Source organism: Plectropomus leopardus, chromosome 15 (genome assembly GCF_008729295.1).
Source record: "Plectropomus leopardus isolate mb chromosome 15, YSFRI_Pleo_2.0, whole genome shotgun sequence".
Taxonomy (NCBI): domain Eukaryota; kingdom Metazoa; phylum Chordata; class Actinopteri; order Perciformes; family Serranidae; genus Plectropomus; species Plectropomus leopardus.
Genome location: NC_056477.1, coordinates 21030769 through 21050916, shown reverse-complemented (window position 1 = coordinate 21050916; position 20148 = coordinate 21030769). Strand labels below are relative to the sequence as shown.

Below are 20148 nucleotides of genomic sequence, written 5' to 3'. Positions count from 1 at the left end.
ATTTATAAAAATAAGAAAAAAATTCATTAAAAAAAAATCAAGATTCATTTTCAAAAAAGGAAAAAGATTGAAATGTTTATCAAAATAATTGTCTATTAATTCTCTGTGTATCAATAGATTGATTAGTCGACTAAATTGTTGCAGCCGTACCTGTTCCCTTTTCCCTTTTGGGTAATTTAATTAATAACAAAACACATTTTAAAAACTCAAAAATCTCAAACTCAAACACAAAAATCTTAACTTGTAAAGTAACTAAAGCTGTCAGATAAATGTAGTGAAGTAAAAAGTACAAGATTTTCAACTTAAATGTTGTGGAGTAGAGGTATAAAGTTGCATGAAAAGAAAATTTCATACTTAAGTGCAGTACTTAAGTAAATGTTACATTAGTTACATTCCACCAGTGTTAGGGAGATGAAGCTTCCTGGGTACGTCAGTCATTTCCCCCCAAGTGCGTGTTTTTAACGTGATACTTTTGTTGTTCTAATTTGCGTATGTGGGGCATTTAAGGACAGAGATCTGTTCACAGTGATGTCAGATATACGCAGGTCACTTCAAATATGAATGTGAGCAGTCTTGGCAGAATGATCATATCTGGGAAAACCATCTGAACTGAGCACTGAGTCCTGTAAAGTGAACGTAACCCATGTCTCACATCAGAGGGTTTAAAAGACTAAAGATGATACAGAATTGTAGCAACATAGATTTTATTTACTTTTTGAGCACTGTAGAGAGCTGTGCACATATTAACATTTCCATAGCTTATACCGTTTTATATAACTTGCATTCTCAAGTAAAGAATAAACAAGCTCTATTATGGTTTTGTTGAGACTGGCATTCTTAGTTGTTACTGAGAGAAACAGCAAAACCAGAGGAATTGATTATCCCAACAAAAAATTTAGGCCCTTACTTCTTTCAAGTACATTTCTCAACAGCACCAATTCACGGGCTTAATACATAAATTAGTTTATAGCGGTCCTTTTTAATAGCAAGAAAATACATGTCTCTGTCAATGTGACTATACAAATATAAATTGTCATTTTTGAATGATGACTAACAGTCACGTTTGGCGATGGGGTCAAATGCTGCTACCTGAGCACTTTATATATGTATCAGCATCACTCTGGAAGTGCATAGCTTCCTGCTTCTTCATCAACTCTACACCTGTCGCAGAACACAAAGTGGCTTACTGTAGATTTTGCACATGCAATAGCTATGTATTCACATTGTAAAACAATTAAAGCAAAGCATTCTATGGCTGAAATAGAAAAATTCATCATGAGCTAAGATGCACATTATGCTACATTATACATGATGCTGCAGGATTAATAATATGTGTGTACGAGTACATGGAAGTTGATTCGTATGTGTTAGCATTGCTTTTTTGACTCACAGCTGTAAATGCTTCACTCATAACAATTATCTGGAGGAGCAGGCAATCCACAAGGTGCAAATTTGACATCTTTTTTAAACTTGAAAAGTAGTTTAAGAACAAAATAAGGTCTTGCATTTGAAATTCCTAAACATCTGAAAATAGTCACATCTGTCCAGCGGTACAAAACAACATGAACATCCACCCTGTTTCCCTAAATCATAGCTTATATACAAAAGGAAAAAAAGAGTAGGAAAGGAAAAGAGTAACAAGGAAAAATGGTGCATCAAGGCAATGGTGCATCAAGTCTAATCCAGGTGACACTGGAGATTTTGGGGGGGCATAGAGTACATGCTGGAGGCAGCAAAAGGGAAGTTCTGTAAGTGCACTAAGTAGAAGCTAACACCCCTCCCTCCTTCCTGGGCACCTGTTAAAACAGCTAAAGCTTATTACTTCTGGCATCACAAAGGCGGCGGGTAGGTGAGGGCCGTGTGTACGCGTGTGTGGTTGTGGTAGAAGGGTTTGGAGTATTGCTGAAAAGCCCATAAGGAGGGCGAATGCAGCTCACTCCATTATGCTCATCAGTCGACACACACCGCCTTCGATGGCCAAGCACTGTCCAGGAACGGTCCCAGGTGGTAATCTGGATATGTGTGTCTGCAGGTGACAAAAGAAGACACACAGACACACAGACACAGACACACACAGACACACAGACACACACACACACACACACACACACACACACACACACACACACACACACACACACACACACACACACACACACACGCTGAAAACATCGCAAAGGAAAAGATATACAAACAGAGGAAAGACTAGAAAGGGAAAAGGAAAATGCTCAGTCTAGTTTGAGGAATACATCCATAAGATTTATGAGAAGGATTTTGGAACTCTCGAAAGTTATCACAATAACAACAGTGACTTTGTGTTAGATTGCAGCTGAAGTAGAGCAGCTTTTTTACTAAACTCTACAAACTAAACTCTACTTTTTTTTTGCTACAGGTTCTGCATTGGACCCTGATGGTGCCAAAATACTGTAGTGTTTTCATTGAAATGAAGGCTGTGGCAGTTTTGTTGTAGTTCTAATATACCCTACACAGCCACAGGCCCTATTCACACGGGACTAGTATTACCTGGGAGCTTCTAGTAATTTGTCATAATTGCAGAGGCTGTCTGTGATCCTAGCAGGATCAAGGATAAATGTAATTTTGTTTTTTAAACTTTGTTTTAAAAAATGACCAATTAATCTACTTTCTACCTTCTACCTTCAACCATGCCTGTAATTTGTAAATAAAAAATAGACTGTGAAATTATGAACCAGATTTTTTGAGAAGAAAAGCCTCTTTCCTGGTCAAAAATGATGGAGGCTGCATTGGCAATTAAGAAATAAAAGTTTTGACAGCATTCAGGGTGCAGGAGGCTCATCTCGCTACATAGCATGGAGACCTGCTCACAGACTCCAGAGCACCTTTTTTTCAGGGGGGGTAATGGCTGCACCTGACATAAACAGAGTCATTTAATGCAGGGATAACCTGACCACCTCTCCCACAGACTCTATTTTAGGTCCAATACAAACTTAAGAAACACCTGGAAGAAGATCAGCTCTGCACTCTGGATTTCTGGTAAGAAGGCTATGATATGGTGCTGTTTATGGTCACTTAGCAACCTCAGACAAAACCTGCCTCTGCGCTCATGAAAGCTGGCACAGAGTGCACAGAAGAGAAGCTGTTAAAGACACAGCATGTGTACAGCCCGTTTCTCTCCTACTAGATGCATAGAAAATGTGACATAAACAGAATATATCAATAACAGTGCAAATAGAGCAAAGCTGAGAGTTAACGGCATAACCGTGGCCAAAAGATTCCTTTCCTGTATGATGCACCAGATGAGTCTATTCCTTCATTTTTGCAGCTTAACTTACTAACTTACACCCAAGGGATATCTGACAGTGCAACTGCAACGACTGTGTCAGCCATTAATAACTGTACAAAGGTGTTCTAGAACCAAGCACGATTGTGATCAACCTTATTTTCAAACCAGAACAGAAAAACCCCAGAAATAAACTACTGTTCAGGCTCTGACAACAGTGAAGTTCCCCCAGAAGTAGGATGGAGTCTTTTCTCCTGGACCCCACTCAGAGACTCAAAGACCATGGACTAATTGGGAGACAAAACCAAGAGCCACTGCATCTGACAATGCACAGCTCCACAAACACAGAAAGTTTTAACTACTTGCTTGGTAAGTGGATATAGCGTTAAAACAATTGAAATATTATATGACTAATATCAAAGATATGGACAATAACTACTACACAGCAATATCCTTGTTCCAGAACACACATAGGACTGCTGCTGCTGCATCACGAGCATGTACTCCCAAAGTCCAAAGATGCCAAGCGAGTATTTATAGAGACAGAGTGAGAGGATAAAGTGAACAGACTGCTAGTGTTTTGTGTTTGAGCAGACACAGAGAGGAGTAAGAGGAGGAGGAACGGGGCAAACACAGCTGTGAAGACCAGAGTGATTCTTCAACTGAGGGGATCAAAGGTGACTGACTCTCCCTCTGCCAATAATGGCTGTCATCCTCCTTCCTCTTTCTCTCCACACTGGCTCCAGCCTTGGGGGAAAAGTCCATCCACTTATTGACCAGGCCACTGAATTGGCCTGACATCACTCTTCCAGTCACAGGAGCCTTCATCTCTACTGGCGTTCCTTTTGTGCAGGCTTGGACTGTGGCCCCTGGCACCCCGAGGGCAACTGTCACTACAATGGGACAACAACCAGACAAGGCCATGCACACATGGCAACACTCTCAGGGGCTATTATGCCTCCAGTGCCCCTTTCTGGGTTCATCCTCTTCCCTTCATCTTCTAAAGATGAGGTTAAAGAAAGGCCTTGTTTAAACTGTTTTGACTGAAGGTCCATAGCTGAGACATAATCAACTAATGGTGACATGTTAAATGTTTTGCTTTTGATGTTTGCGTGTCAGAGGGAAAGAGATTTGCAATTTTAAATTCCAACCACATTGAATACACAGCTGAAAATACACTACTGGGCACAGTTAGTGCCGAGCAGTATGACTTCATATATTTTGCAGGAAACTGTGTCTGACAATGACACCAATGTGCCCTAACCCTCACCCCAACACGCAACCTTGCGGCATATGTTAGGACCTTAATTTTTATTTCCATCTGACAGAATGGACAACTTGAGTGAGTAAGCAGGAAGAGTAAAAGGCTTACTAAACCAAACAAGTGAGTCATTACACCACCGCAGTGCTCAGAGCATCGCGTGCCTTTCACAAGCTGCTGCACTCGTTCAGAAGTCCAAGTTACAGGGGCACAGTAGTGAGGTGAGTAGTGCTTTGGGCCCGGAGGTCACAAAGCAGATGTTTTTACACTTCTGTGACATCAAATCTGGTCAGCATCAAGCAAATAATGCTACAGCCTTAAGTGTAAACACTAAATTGCTTATTCACATTCACAGTTTTTGCATCTATGTTGTGCCAACTTAAAAGATCACTGGTTTTGTATTTGGATTTTTAATCTGCAGCACTTTTAGGAAGTTTTTCACCCCTGGAAAGATGGTCTTTTCATAAAACTGGGCTGTCTTTGGAGTAAAAAGACAGAAATTGGTCCAATATGACTAAAGTAAATGAAGAAAAAGAGCTGTAGAATTAATTTTTGCACACACAAAGATGTCGAAAACCCACATTTAATAGCATGTACTGTGCAGCACTTGGCCAATAAAAACACTCCCGCTGGTGTGTAAAAGTTTTCTGTCTGGAAACAATATGGCGGCCAGCTGGTACCAAATGATCTCAGATTACAGTTGAGCGGTAAGTTAAAACGTGTTCAAACATTTGAGGCCAGAAACAGCCAGCACAGTAACAGAATCTTGATTGATCAGCGCTGCTTAGTTTTACCATTTGGTCTCAGTTTGTTCAGTCTATGCTTTTACAACATAGCATGTTCAGTCTATGCTTTTACAATACTGGAAACAGTATGGCACCCGCTTCCTGTTCACAAACTCTCATATTACAGCCAAACAGTGCACTAAAGTATGTTTCTGAGGGCATTTTTAGAGTGAGAAATAGGCAATACAGTAGCAGTACCTTGGATTATATTTGCCAAGCACTACCTAAGTTTCTTTTTCTCTCAATCTGCTTCTATTCTCTTTGAGTCCGTAGTGACGGGCATACAAAAATGTGTAAGTACAATCTGTAGTTGGAGCAACAGCCCAAGAGTCAGTAAAATCTGCATTTTGCATCATGCAGCAGATTTAAGTTGAGAGATGAGCAGGGAGATCTGGGCACCTGTAAGATGGATGGAAGTTTACCCAATTTCCCTTACACATACTTCCCACATTGTTATTATACAATGCTGGCTGGAAACCAATGAAGTATCCCTTTAATCTTATGGTGATTCAGAAAATGACTATAGCAATATAACATTGTACAGGACCAAAGTACTTCGACTGACACCTTGTTGTTATACTGGTCCTAATGAATGGGCTGTTACTTAAAAGGCAACTTTTTGGCCATTTCAATAGGAGCTGGTGGCCAAACATGTTGTCACTAATAGGGTACAGATTTACACTGAATTTCACTGAAAATTTAAGATTGTCTGTTTGGGGGTTTGATGTCCATCTCAACAGTGTCTTCATAATGTACTGAAACATAACTCTAAATTTCTCATTTAACAAATTCTTGTGTTGGAATCTATGTTTACATAATCAGAATAAACGTATAATAAAGTCAGTGGGTTTCAAGGTGGAGCAAAGAACTGCTGAATTATACGATAGTTGTGAAAAAAAAGTTTACTTGCAAATGTACAGTGAGCCTGTTGTCAGCTTGATACCCAGTGACTGAAGAGAACACATGACAGAACTACAGCTGAGTTAAAATATAATTTGAAAAACACAGCTCCATTGTATCTGACAGAGAAAAACAACATTCTTCGGTGATATGAATGTGTTTAGGAGCTAGAGAAGCCGCACATTAACACCACAGCGTAGGCCAAAGGATAAATTTAGCTCTATGACTGTGCCGCTGTTTTTCTGTTGTGGTTTTTCACATTCTTGTGTTTTGAAATAAAAAAAACAATCATAAGCTATTTATTCTCCACATGAGATGGATAGTAAAAACAAAATGTACCATAATAAAAGACATTTGTTGTGTGTGATATACAAAGCAGACAATAACCAGGAGGGCTGAATTGCATGCCATTTGATTTTCTCTGGCCTTACACTATTTGAGCAGCAAAAGCTTTATAGTGGTAATGATGTCCAGGAGGAGGGAAGTGAGCCATGGTGGTGGTGCTGTGGATCCTACACATCTCTTTCATCTGCCCAATCATGACAAACAATAAAACAATAGTCTAACTGTTTCAGAAGCGCCGCCACTGGCCTGCCCTTGCAGCTTTGTGCAGCTCTGTAAAACATGGCTCAATGTTCTGATGTCCTGTCCAGTGAAAACACAGGTGAGCGTTTGAATAAAACCAGATGCTCTCCCTCTGCAGAACTTTATAGCTTTTTTTTTTTTTACAGTGCAGTGTCAAAAGGATTAGGACTCAACTTTCCTCAAAACAACATCTGATTGAAATGTAAGAAAAACCTCAGAGGAAGTGCCAGTAGAGTGTCTGAGAAACTGCTCTGATGTCCAGCTCATTTTAGAATTTATAGACTGAGCTCTAGCATGCTTCGTTTGTCAGAAAATATATGTACAGCCAAATCCTAGAATTAAAACGCTGTGAAAGAGAAGTAGACTTACAAGAAAAATTCAGTCTGACCTCTGTCCTAAATACTCCTGCTACTGTGTATCAGCCCTTTCATGTTCTTATCACAGAAAGCGGTGGAAGATGGACCCTGGCTGGTTAGAAACGCCCAGTGGGATGCTAATAGAAATGGGAGGAATGTTAGTAGCACAGCAGCTGATGCTGTGGACGGCTCTGGCACTTTATGCAATCTCTGCACCTCAGTGTACTGAAAATTTGTATGTGCCTAAAATGGAATTAGATATTTAGGCCAGTGGTTCCAAACTGGTGGGTTGTGGTCAAAAAGTGCCAGGTCCATTCTCAATGGACCATGACTTGCGAAAATATCACCTTTGCGAAAAACTGTCTGGAAAAAAAAAAACATTTAAGGAAACGAAAAAAACATAAAGAAAGAAAACGCCAAAAAGTTTTAAAGAAAAAAATAATCACCTTTTTTGTTGTTTTTTAAATCACTTTTTTTTTTAACCCCTGGGTTTGAAAGGCATGTGTCCAAGTCCAAGCCCAGTGGTGTATTTCCACATGTTATTTATATTTTGTCATATAAAATTGAATATTTGGTCTTTTGTGTGCGAACTTTAAACTGATGACTAAGGAGAAATCTGGATACAGTGGCTGGACCATTGATTTAGGCAACCTATGGGAACACTAATTTTTAGCATCAAGATGCACCAGCATCAGCCCCAATCTGCAGTGCAAAACTGCAAGATGGCAAAGACTGACATTTCAGGAGGACTTATCTCAACTGAAATTTGCATCAAGCACTACTTCTGCCATTCTTTTCTACTTTGCCTCAACAATTTTGATGTCTGCCATCAAGGCCATGGACATGCAGGTGTCACCGCCTAGGCCTCTATGGCTCATACGCCGATTAACAGATAGACATGACTGGAGCCTGGTCTCATTAAGGTTTCCATCTCTGGCTTTTTGAGCCTTATTCGAGAGAAAACAGATGCTCTCCTATGGAATCCCCTCAATGGATAATATGTTGGCAGTAGGTAGGGGCCAAATCTGAGCCCAGCTGTGATGAGTAAAATCTTGTTTTGGACCCAATTTGGAGACATGAAGGACAGAATGGCCAGATTCTCTGGTATGCTGACGGTGAGAGCCACGAAGGCACATGGGAGCTTCATAGAGCAGTGTGAGGTTTGGTGGAGCAGCTGTGCTCTCGGCTGCACTCTCCAATATCACTGTGTCACCAAAGCCCCGTCGAGAGGAAGTGGATACCATTTCCCATGAGATCCAGAAACCGCAACTGACAGATGATATTCCTGGATGTGCCCCCACTGAGCACAATTTCATAAAGAATATTCTACATGTATATATTAATGAAGTGAAGCTGGACAGCTGGTTCACAACAACAGATTTTACAGGTGTTTCATGCTTTTGGTATTTCGCTAAATAAAAAAAACATTTATACAACTACTTGGGAAAGTACCAGAAGAGATCAAGAAGAAAGATGCTATGCGTTCCTAATCATAAGGGCAGCAATAATTAAACAAATTACAAGGAATTGGTTAAAAAATGACAACTCAATTAATTCTCAATGGAGTGATTTTGTAAATAAAATGTATGCAATGGAAAAAATAACGAGAATTAGAAACCAGGTCCATAGAAATATGGAGAAAATGTATGACATATACATCACACAATAATTTCAATGACTCTCGTCAGATATTATAACTAAGATACATGTACTGATGTCTTTGTGTATGCACATGGACACACACACTTGTTAACATGTGTCTTTATGTGTGTATGCATGTTTTTGGCACCCATTGTGCTGATCAAATGTATCCTCTGACTCCAATTGACTAATCATTAGTAAATTATATCTTATGAATTGAAAGCTGTGTAACCAGTTAAATTTTCATTTGACCTTACATATATGTATCAGTTACTGCTATTATTATTTACTTATTTTTATATCACATGTTCTGTTTTGATTTTGAATTTTCTGTATTTTTTAACTGTTTTTTTCTTTTTTCTTTGCTATTGTGATCAGTAACTCCAGTGTTTCTATGTCATATAATTTCTTAAAATGCAAAAAGAAAAAAAAGCTCTTTTTTGGGGCTCAGACCAGACACTTATCTGCAGTTTTAAGAGATAGCCTGTAAGTGTTAAAGAGTGCTGCTCAGCTTCTATGTTTCAGAGTCTGTGGACAAAGCAGCTTGAGCCACTGTGACAAAAACTGGCAACGAAATTCTCCTCTATTATCTATTGCTTCTGCTTCACCGGTCACAGGATGTTAAATTTGATCCTTTACACCTACATCTGCAAATTATTTTTGTTTGCAGCCTACAAATGCCACAATATGCTCTGCTAGCAGTACACTGTTCACTGTGCTGTGCTCACCTCTTTACGTTGGCACCGGCGTGAAAGGGGAGCTCGCATGCTCACATTCCATCACAGAGCTCAATACACAGAGCGCATCTGACAAATATGCAGATTGATACTGATATCCCCAGTGGTGCATGACTTTCAGTAAATTTTATGGTACTTCAGGACCAGGTAGAGCCAGAGAGGGGGAGTGGCGAGAGAAGGAGGAAAGGACGTGTGAGGGGGCGGGGAGGCGGCACCAAGGACAAACACTTTGAAATCTGACCGAGGCTTTAACAACAGTGCCCCCCCTTTATACAGAGTGACAGAGATACATTAGCCAAACAAATCAGTCTGAGCTGAGACTCCATTAAGAGCCATGAGACCAGAGATGAAGGCTACTTAAAAGAGCTCTGCAAAAAATTTTAGTTGCACAATCCAAAAGCTAAGGTCACCAGCAGACTACATACCAACGAAGACGGCAAGCACAGGTGGTGCAGGAGCAAAATTCCTGACTCAGACCACGGGGACCTGAAGTTTGGCTCAGTTGTGGCCTCCAGTGACACCAAAACCTTCAGCGTTTGCAGGAGGGTGACGCTGCGGGATTATGTAACGGGTTGGGAATGAGGAGTGGGATCTGGTGGACATATCATGAACCTGTCTCTACTGTACATACAAATCTCAAAGTTAACAGTGGGGTTAGCAGAAGGGGGCCTGCAGTTTCTCAGGACTTTTGACATTACAGTGTGAAGGAAAACAGACGGAAAAACTCAGTCCAGCCTGCAGGTGAAGAGACAGGACACAGACAGCTATATGTTGTAAGCCAAATTCCCATCAGGCACAACATATTAGCAACGACTACGTTTAGCACCAAGTTGAATTAACAACTACCAAAAACGAAGTTTTAGACATGCAGTTTGGAACTTTTGTTCTGCACTCCTCTGGTAATTATTACTGTTTATGATATATGCCTGCAGGTGAGCTCACTGCAGGGGGGAGGTCGGCGTGTCCGTGCAAATAAGGGAACAGGGAAGGAACGCTAAGTTTCCCTTTTATCTGAAGCACCCTTTCCAGAAACTTTTCTCAGACACGTTTTAAGATTCATCCATCCATAGCTTCCACTATACTCTTGTTGTTCATGCTGCTCTGTCGCTAAGGTCTCCTTCCCCTTCCTGCCCCCTTTTGTTTTGGCTGGTTGACGTCAAAAAAGCATCACTTCCGGAGTGCCATCATGGGACAGTCACCATAGATACCAGAAATCCGGTACACTGAGAAATGCAGAGCGCTTTACCTGGTGGCGATGGCAAGGGCTTGAATATAACAGACATTGATTCATGTGTAAAAATTCCACATTCTAGCTTTAAATATATCTTTTGGGGATTTTTATGTGTTCAACATGCAACATGTTAGGTACGTGTCAGATGTACACATGAATAAAAGGTATGTTAGTGCTCCTGTTTTGTGGGATCTGAATGGCTGCCTCTGAGATTTGTTGAGTGCCGAGGTGAAAACAACCACATGATATTATGCTCAGCAGTCTCTGAATCGCAGTACAAATACAAAAACGATAGCTAATATATTCCCAATTCACATATCAAATCCATATTGAGTCAGTCACATATTTGATAGTGGCCAAGAAAGGCAAGCTGAATGATATATAACACACCTTAATAATACAAAAATATAGAGTGATTTTATCAGGAGAAATGGTCAAACAATAGATAAGAGTCAGGCTAAAAGACAGCTCATTTGGTGCATTCAGAATTCTAATTTAAATTATGTAAAGCAGTCTTCATAAAAGTTAAATCTATGGTTCTAAGTTCAAGTCACAAAGGAAGACAAACTAGTGCCCATAAATAACAAAAATGAGCAGATTCAATTTATAGCCCCTGGCACTGACCAGTGATGTATATGTATCATACAGTACATTTTATGAAATCTATAATATGAGCCAGCACTCACGCCTGCGCTGTCTTAAGGTTTTGCTAATGAGGTAAGGATGGGTATATTATTTATATATAACCCAAATGTATTTGAAACTGACTGCAATACATTCTGCTTGTCAAGCTAATTGGGAAGCTCACCTTTGCTTTGCTATCTTGGGCAGACATGTAGCCAACACACATGCTCTCTGTGGTGTGACTCCAAAGGAACTCCACTGCAGAAACACACAGATAACAAAAGATGAATTACGAAGTGAACATGAGAAAATTAATAATATAAATACATTCATAAATGTAATTATATGAATATAAAGAGCTTGGGGACAGAGCGAGGGCATGGGGAGAGAACAGACCGTTACTGAAGTTCAGTTTCACAAAATGAACAGAAATCAAGAGTTTTTCCATCTGCCGGAGGAAAAAGTTTGGCAGGTGACTCAGCATGCCAAACTGCGGTAAAGTCTGAGCGTGCCTATTATTGTGAATATATTTGACTTGCAGTTCGAACAGAGCTGCAGAGGAAGGTAGAACTTGTGAGTTGGAGTAGAAATTACAGCACCCAAAGGATGTGGTTGACATTCTGTTTATTCTTGTAAATCAACACAAAGCCTTTTGCCGTTCACAGCAAACTGAGGTACTCCACACTGTGCAAGAGGGCTACGCTCCATAAACAGCATCAAACAGGGCCTGTACATCACTGAATAAGTGGTACTCTCTGGAGAATTGCATTATTTATTATTCATACATCATGTTAAAATTACCACAAAGGGCAAAGGGCAACAATCAAACCCAGCGGTAAATCATGTGGCCTCAACTTTGGACAGCCCTCTAATTAAGTTAAATTTAATGATGGTAGTTTTACAAAAGGAAAGATCAGCAGTTCCAGGTAGAGAAACCAGATCGGCCAATACAATCAGCCAAACTGGGAAGTATTCAGAAGGCCTCCACGTAAGCATAGAGTAGTTGATTCCATAGTGGGAGGTCTGTGTTTCAATCGGAGATGAAGGGTGTGAAACCAGAGCCTGATTGTGCAAGTTAAAACACAGACCACCCGCCAGGAAAGCTACAGAGCCTCCTCCCACCCTCCTCCCGCTTATCTGATGATGGATTTTTAAATATTAACAGCCAAAATCTCTGCCTACCATAAGCTGCGGCATGGGTGTTTGAGTGCAATTATTCTTCAAACAATTGATGTCTTACCCAGTATACCCTGAATATTTTGAGATGGTTGAGCTTCGACACATCTGCAGCAGCGCAAGACAATTACTCCACCCAAAACACGATCTTCACTGGCCAGAAAGGGTGAGCCTGTACACACAAAGAAAACACCACACTTGAGATGGCTTAACTAGGTGTAAACATGGTTAAAAAAAAAGTTTCTCCTCAGTCAACAGAGTCTTCTGTATACTTATAGTTCTCCACCCTAACACATCGAACCAAGGATAGCACACGAGAAAACCAGACAAAACACAGCCTCTTAATAGATTTAAGGTGATCTATGAGAAAAAAATCCAAGTTGTTTGCCTTCCTGGCCAAGTTAAACAACTGAAAGCAATTATTCGGATGTATTTATTTCATTTAGCAGACTGTTCAATAAAAAATATATTTTACTCCATTTGTGTGGGCAGGTTTTCAGCACATAATAGGTTAATGACCCATTATTTAAAGAAAAACACCCAGCCGCATTAAAAAGCTCACTTACCAAAAAAGAAATAATAATAATTGTGTGGACTGAGAAATTCTCTTGCTCTCTAACTAAACTTCAAAAAAAGCCTTGAATGAGGTGTTGTGTACACAAAAAAAACTTGAATTGGCTGATTAGTGAGCAGCAATAAAAGAAAAAAGGAGTTTGGAAAAAAACAAACTCAAAACAGCTCCAACATGTTGAAATGTCTCTACACAGCAACAAGAAAAAAACAACAGGGCCAACTGATGTATTTGATGAAAATATTTTTGTGTCTGCATGCCTACGTTTTTTTGTTGCATTTCACACCGATTTGGTTTCATGTCGTAATGTTCTGTTCACTCTATAAAACACTTTTGAGTGCAGCTTGGACACTATTCACACAAAATCCTGGTATTTGGTTTTTTTTTTTAAAAAAAGGCTCTTAATTTAATTTTATGTTACACATTACATAATATCTGACATCTCTGCATGTTGTGAACATGAGAGCGGTTCAATTATTGCTTTGATGTTCACCATTATTTTACCCATAACAATAAAAGCGGAATAAATAACTGTGATTTTACTATTTTTAAGTGTATTACTCAAAAGGATCTAAAAATACTGATGGTGTTGTCATTAAAGATTTTCTATTTAGAGAACCTGACTAATGTGTCATGGAAGCTGAATGAGAGGCCTCCACATCACAGACACTGTCATCATTGCTCTTGCTAAAGCAGGATTTACGAAGCTTGTCTGACTTCATGTGCATCTTGAAAGGAAAGAGCAGAAGAATTAACTTCAAATTGACTTCATCCAGCCCGTCCAAACGTCTCGGTGTTACAGATGTCCACGACAAAGCCAAACTGGGAAGGACTTCTAAAGGAGGCCGAAACAAGGCAGAAACCGCTACATGTTTCCACATGTCCTTTCTTCCTCTGCTCTGTCTTCTCTGAGCTATCCCAGTGGTCATTCACAGGCACAGCAAACACAAGTTAACAAGACTTTGTAAAAGTGACCACTTCTGAGAATATGGCAACAAAAAATTACATCCTCACATGAACTTTCAACAAAAAAAATTGTGCCTTCCAAAATTATCCACGGCTGTCAGCTATGATGCGTGGAACATTTGAAGTGTTTAAACAGTGAAAACGATCCATAAATCAAAAGCCGTCTCCTTTGATTCTATTAGTGCCAATGTTTCCAATTGTTAGCTCATTTCTCATGTTATGCAACATCTGTTTGTTAGATTTATCCTCCTGTGCATTATTTTGTTTTCTCACAAACACCTTCTTGGCCATCAAATCTGTATGTACAGAAAGCAGTGGGGCTGCATGTGGGTGACTCACTGATGAACTTGTTTTGCATAGCCTCCAGCAGTGCTTGGTGGGCATCTTCAGACTGCATGGCAGCAGAGCATTCTCGTGCCAGCATGGTGCGAATCAGATGCTCTCCACAGCCTGGCGAAAAAACACACAGACACAGCTGAGCGTGTATCATTGACTTGCATTAACTCATTTCTTTGTTGCAAGCATGCGTGCCTTCAATCGCAATTGCACAAGGTCTCCAGTGAGTTCACTTTGTAAGAGTTGTAGCACATGTAGAACAAAAAACCACTTACGTCAAAGAATCCAAGGCATATTAAAAAAATCTGACTTTTAAAACATTAGCTGCGTATGGTACTAATCACACTCTGATAATTTACATCTTGAGGTTTAAGTGAATTTTGAAGAGATCAATATGTATGAGCACTTCCTTATTACTATTTATAATACTGTGTTTTAATATTCAAAACTTGTCAGAAAGCTCACATTTTCCCATTATATCTGGTTATTAAGGTACATAATGAGAAGTATTGCAAAATGAATTCTTAGTTATCACTTTGCACAAAAGATTTTGTGCTGCTGCAGTGGTTTTAGAAAGTTCTCATCAGTGCGATTACTTTAAGCTTAATTAATTAAGGTATATATGACGACAGCACCTATAGGCTGCCAAGTACAGCTGCTTTGCTCAAGGGCACTCTGACAGTAATTGCTGAGGGAGGGTTTGTGTTTCAGATTTCCCTGCACGGATTCCCAGCTGGTCTAGGAATTTGAAACAGCAACCATCCAGTATTAATTCCACTTCTGTAAACTTTGAGCTTGAGCTGGCTCACTGTAACTGCAGTATGTGCATACTTGCATGTATCACCATAACACATTTATGCATACACTTGAGGTTTATCGGTTTTTAATTTCCATCTTGCCAAAAATATGTACTTTGTAACATCATTTTCCCAGTTAGGCTTAAATGGCCGAGCACAAAAAATATTACTCGTTTAAATGTGGAGGGTAAACAAGAAGATTATTCTATTACAGCGTTTTCATTAGACCACTGACTAACAGAGGAGAGCAGCGCATGAAACAGTTGTAGGTAGACATATGTATAGATGGACAACATATGCATTTGTCCTCCTCGATAAGAACATTAAAGTAGAATTTTGAAAAAAATTAGAAATATTTACACCATAAATTGATGCAGAAAATGAACAACTTGGTGCATAAAAATTCACAACAAAACGCTGAAAATTAAGTGCTAGATGCTGAAAATTTTCTGTTGGGAGCCCCACTTTCATATGTGTCCACCTAATCATTCAAATAAAACCTAAGTGATAAATAAAATCAAAGTGCCTGCACACTGCTCTCCAGTTGGCACCAATTAGCAGCTCAAATTGTCTTAAACTCCTCAGTTATGCAAATGGTGTATAGAAAAGTCCAGGGGGAAAACTTTTGTGTTTCAGCAAACCAGGAACCATAAAAACCATAGTCAGCCTGCCTTTCCTTACCCTCTAATACTCCCAAGTCAAAAAATAGCAGGTGTCTTTTTATATATCTTAGATAATATGTACTGCCTAAACGACTAACACTGAAAGCAAAGCTTGTTGTTGTTACAGAAAAGACAGATATTAAATGCAAGCTGCATGATTGCAATATGATATTTCTCAATCATGGAGTCTGACTGCAGTCGGGAAAAAGACAAGAAATGTGAAAGTGAAAACAAAACACATCTGGCAAAGGCTCCTGTGAAACCCCATAAAGACTGAAGAATATAGCATTGTTGTTTCTGTAAACACAAATGAAAGCCTCATAAAATATCAGGTAACTACAACAAAACCGAATTCAGGTCGGTAACTGTGGAGACCAGATGCCTGGAGCGATTTGAAGTTCTTTTTTAACGAGAGCAGACTGTCAGATTGGCCAGGTACTGTGCCTTTTTTGTACTGTGTTTACCGTAAACCACTCTGTCCCATGGGGATCTCGATATTATGGCAGCACAAATACATTTCAATTGAAACTGCAGCTTGACGCCCAGACTAAAGCAACCCAACAGAAGAGAAATGTAGAAAAAAAGAGGCCAACACTCGGAGACGCTGTATGTGACAGCCAACAGAGCAAGCAGTGAAGTTCGTGAGCTGTTCTCTCTTGGGCCACAGCAAAGTGAAGGCCAGACGAAGCAGTCAACACATATAAAACAAAGAGCCACATAAGCCGCATATTACAACACAGACGAGAATGGAGGGGGTGGTGAGGTGAGGGGAAGAAAGAGTGACATATAGGGTGAGGACCGTGCTCCTTGAGTCAGAATGAAAATGATTGTTTTTCTGTTTCTTTTGATGGGAATGCCTTTCATGTTAGGAAATTAAAAACAGGTGTCGTACTGGAACACACATTATGTTCTCCATACCCATACGGAAAGCTTTTTTTTTTTCTTTTTTTTAAGTAACATCAAAGGCAAAGCCACAATGAAGAAAGACAGGATGAGGTGGAAATACATATAGAGCAAACATCTATACTTCATCTACTGGGATAAATGGTGAGCAGTAGACTATTACTAAGATAGCATACTTATACTGCTTGTTTAATGTAATAAGTACAGGATAGATCAGTTATAATGACAATTTTATCACTTTCAAGCTGCAGATTACAGGCGACAGACCTTTTGTACCAAACTTTCATCTGTGTGATATGAAGTTAGAGTTGAAATCATGAATCACTTTTGAGGATATGTCAAAAACAGTAGATAAAGTAATAAACTTGGTATCTAAAAAGAAGTGTATTTATAATTCCAGTCCAAGTCCAAGAAGTTGTTTTCGGCTCACTATAGCTGTTTTTGCTGATACGCTTACCTAAACTTCTCACCCATTGTTGCTTATAATATATTCAGACAAGCTTTAGCGGTGCAAAATGCCGGCTATCTGAACGCTCCGAGTACATATGACTCAAGCTTCAGCCTGTCTGATTGAATCAGCTCGTCTGCACTGACATGCATTAGGCTACAGATCCACATCAAAAGGTTTTAATGTTCCCCAGAAGCTATGTCGCAGACGTCTACACATCTTAAAGAAGTGGGCTAATATAGCCCCTCGACCTTCGGATTCAAAACCATACAGCTCACAGCCAGCAATGTTGCTTTCAGCTAAAAGATGCATGCACTCTCCTTTTTTCAAACACTAAAGCACACTTGTATACGTTGTGTAAATATGTTCAAGAAGAATGCAGCTTGTTTTTGAAATGGCAGATTGGCCCTAAAAGGGAAGGATGTCTTTGTCCAATAGACTCTCTGTATTAGTTTAAACCCTAAAGAGACAGTGCCTCAGGAGATCCCCTCCCTGCTCCTGTGTGTGCTGTCAGCAGAGGACAGCCAGAAGCAGTGAGGTGGTTGCTATTGTTTCTCTACATGCAGACTTGGAAAGGCTGAAGCATTTTAAATCACCAAACTCACAAGGCTTTTGCTGCCAACAGTATATTTTCATCAGACAGACAGTCTGGTGAAATCACTTAGAAGCATATTTTTTTCACTCACCCCTTCATATTTTCTAGTTGTAGTTCTTTTTAGGTAATTCACTTTTACCTCTGGAGACTGTTCTGACAGAGGTTTTCAGTATAATAGTGGTGAATGGATTTTCATGTACAGTGCTCATAGGCATTAAAAATTTACTCTTAAAAAAACAGCAATTTACTCTAAAGGATTCAGGTTACTTCCAAGTAGTGTTAGAAGATTTCCATCCAATCAGCTGACACAATTTGTCATTACTTTGCATTATGTTTCAGTTAAAATTATTCTGCATTGTAAGTAAGTCAATTAAATTACCAGACACAATAGTGAACAGAAATTGGAGACCGGTATTGTAGCATTAACATTAAAGATTTACTGTGTGGGAATTTTGAATACATTAGACATGAATACATTAGTTATTCCCCTAAATCATCACTTATGATCCAGTAGAAGTGTGATGATGTAGTTTTCTGCAGAGACTTGGCCCTCTGTTCGGATTTTCTTACTTTTTAAATATTTTCTGTATTTGGGATGCGCTCAGGTTGAGGTCGAGGCCGGCGAAACACCAAATGAGAGTGAATCTGGGGTTGGCCTTTACTTTGACTTTTGCTGGCAGCGTGTTTACAAAGGGTAACCGCCCATCCTGCATGGTATACCTCTATAATATTGTCTGCTACATCCATGCTGAAAACATAAGAGCAATACTTTTTTTGCACCTATATGAAGTCATTTATATCATCCAACCCAAGGTTGTAGCATGTCCTCCATGTCACTGTCTTTAAGCACCATTCAATTTCTGTTTTTTATTTATTATAAAACTAGCTACTCTTATGGCCTCCTTTACTGTTCACATAATGTGGGGCTCTATTTTGTGAATACATTTGAAATCCCAAAGCAGGGTTAAAAATGAGTAAATATCCTCAGAATCTGCGTCTCTGTCTGCTGTAGTTGTGAATCTATACATTTTAGGTCATTTTTGTACCTGATAAATGACTAAAAGTGTGTGTAAATGTTTGATAAATGTGACAGCATCTGCGGTAGCAAGAGCTGTCTAAATAGCTCTGATTTCTGGTGATTAAGTATTGACAAGGTTTAACAGATTGTCAAACCGTTAACCTTGATGACCTACTCATCACGATGGAGACCATGCAAGAAGATCGCTAGCTGGAGTTGTTAAGCTTTCCAACTCTGCATGATGAGAAACAACAGCAGAAAGAAAGGAGAAAGGAAAAGCAGCATGTGACAGGTGACAACTATGAATCATTTCATGGCTCTCTCCACATTAATAAGGGAGTGCATTACATCCAGGTGTACTGCACTTAATATACACATGGATATTTTAATTGTTGGCCAAAGCAGTTTTGAAAAATAATATCTGATGCTAAATCTAAGTGAACAGAACTTGTGCATTTAGCGAAGAAAAAAATAGAAAAGTTCAGTGCTTTTCACTTTGTGTTAGCAGAGGCATTTTATGATTTTATTATCTTTTCCAAGAAGAGAATTTGTTTAGCATTTACTGCAGAAAAAAAAGAGCATTCGGGTAATGGGAACATACCGTGAAATCTGCATGGAGTTAACAGCTTTGAAAATCATGTTTTCAGTTAAGATTTGGATCTAATCATTTAAGGCTCCTTACACTGGCAGAATTAATGACTGTGTATACCTCCCACACAAAATAAAAACCTGGTAGCATCACTGCTTGATTACTTTTGCATGTGCTGTTGTACTTAAAGCTTAATTATTTTAAATGATCAGGAAACATAAATAATACATATTAAACAAAACTACTTTATTTAACTAATAGCATTTGTGCATAATTCTTCATTTTTAACAATAAATTTTAAATACATGGATTTGTGAAAATGTTTTTATAGACCCAAATAGGGTTGCATATAATCAAATTCTAACTCATCTGACTGACAGATATAATTCCACTAGTTTAGACCAGCACAGTTATGATCTGAATATAGATGAATGCACCTGAATGGTGTAAATGTATCATCTTCCTGCTGCGCTTACAGTGGTTCTCCCTTACATGTCTACAGCAGGTGTCCCACGTCAAATGTCATTTTCAAATCCAAAGAGCTCTGCAATGCACCTGGCATGCAGCTGACTAAAAGAGAGTGGAGAATGATGACTCAATCAGCCGAGGAAGTGACTGATGAGAGTCACTCAGCAGGAATGGTCGGAGGTCATCGGAAAGTATTATCAGGCTTTTCGAGGCTTGACTCACAGAGGCTAAATAAGAGGC

At 39.4% G+C, this 20148-nt stretch overlaps 1 protein-coding gene across 2 annotated transcripts in view; it reads right to left on the bottom strand.

The window, feature by feature from the left end:
- Positions 1–687: 687 nt before the first annotated feature.
- Positions 688–20148, bottom strand: part of tasp1 (taspase, threonine aspartase, 1) — a 31625-nt gene continuing 12164 nt past the window's right edge. For both annotated transcript variants that reach the window (XM_042502487.1, XM_042502486.1), the window contains exons 11-14: positions 14432–14542; positions 12620–12727; positions 11564–11637; positions 688–2026 (exon numbers count right to left, since the gene is read on the bottom strand). In XM_042502487.1, the coding sequence (XP_042358421.1) occupies positions 1934–2026; positions 11564–11637; positions 12620–12727; positions 14432–14542 (386 nt within the window). In that variant the 3' untranslated portion in view covers positions 688–1933. The remainder of the gene's footprint in view (positions 2027–11563; positions 11638–12619; positions 12728–14431; positions 14543–20148) is intronic.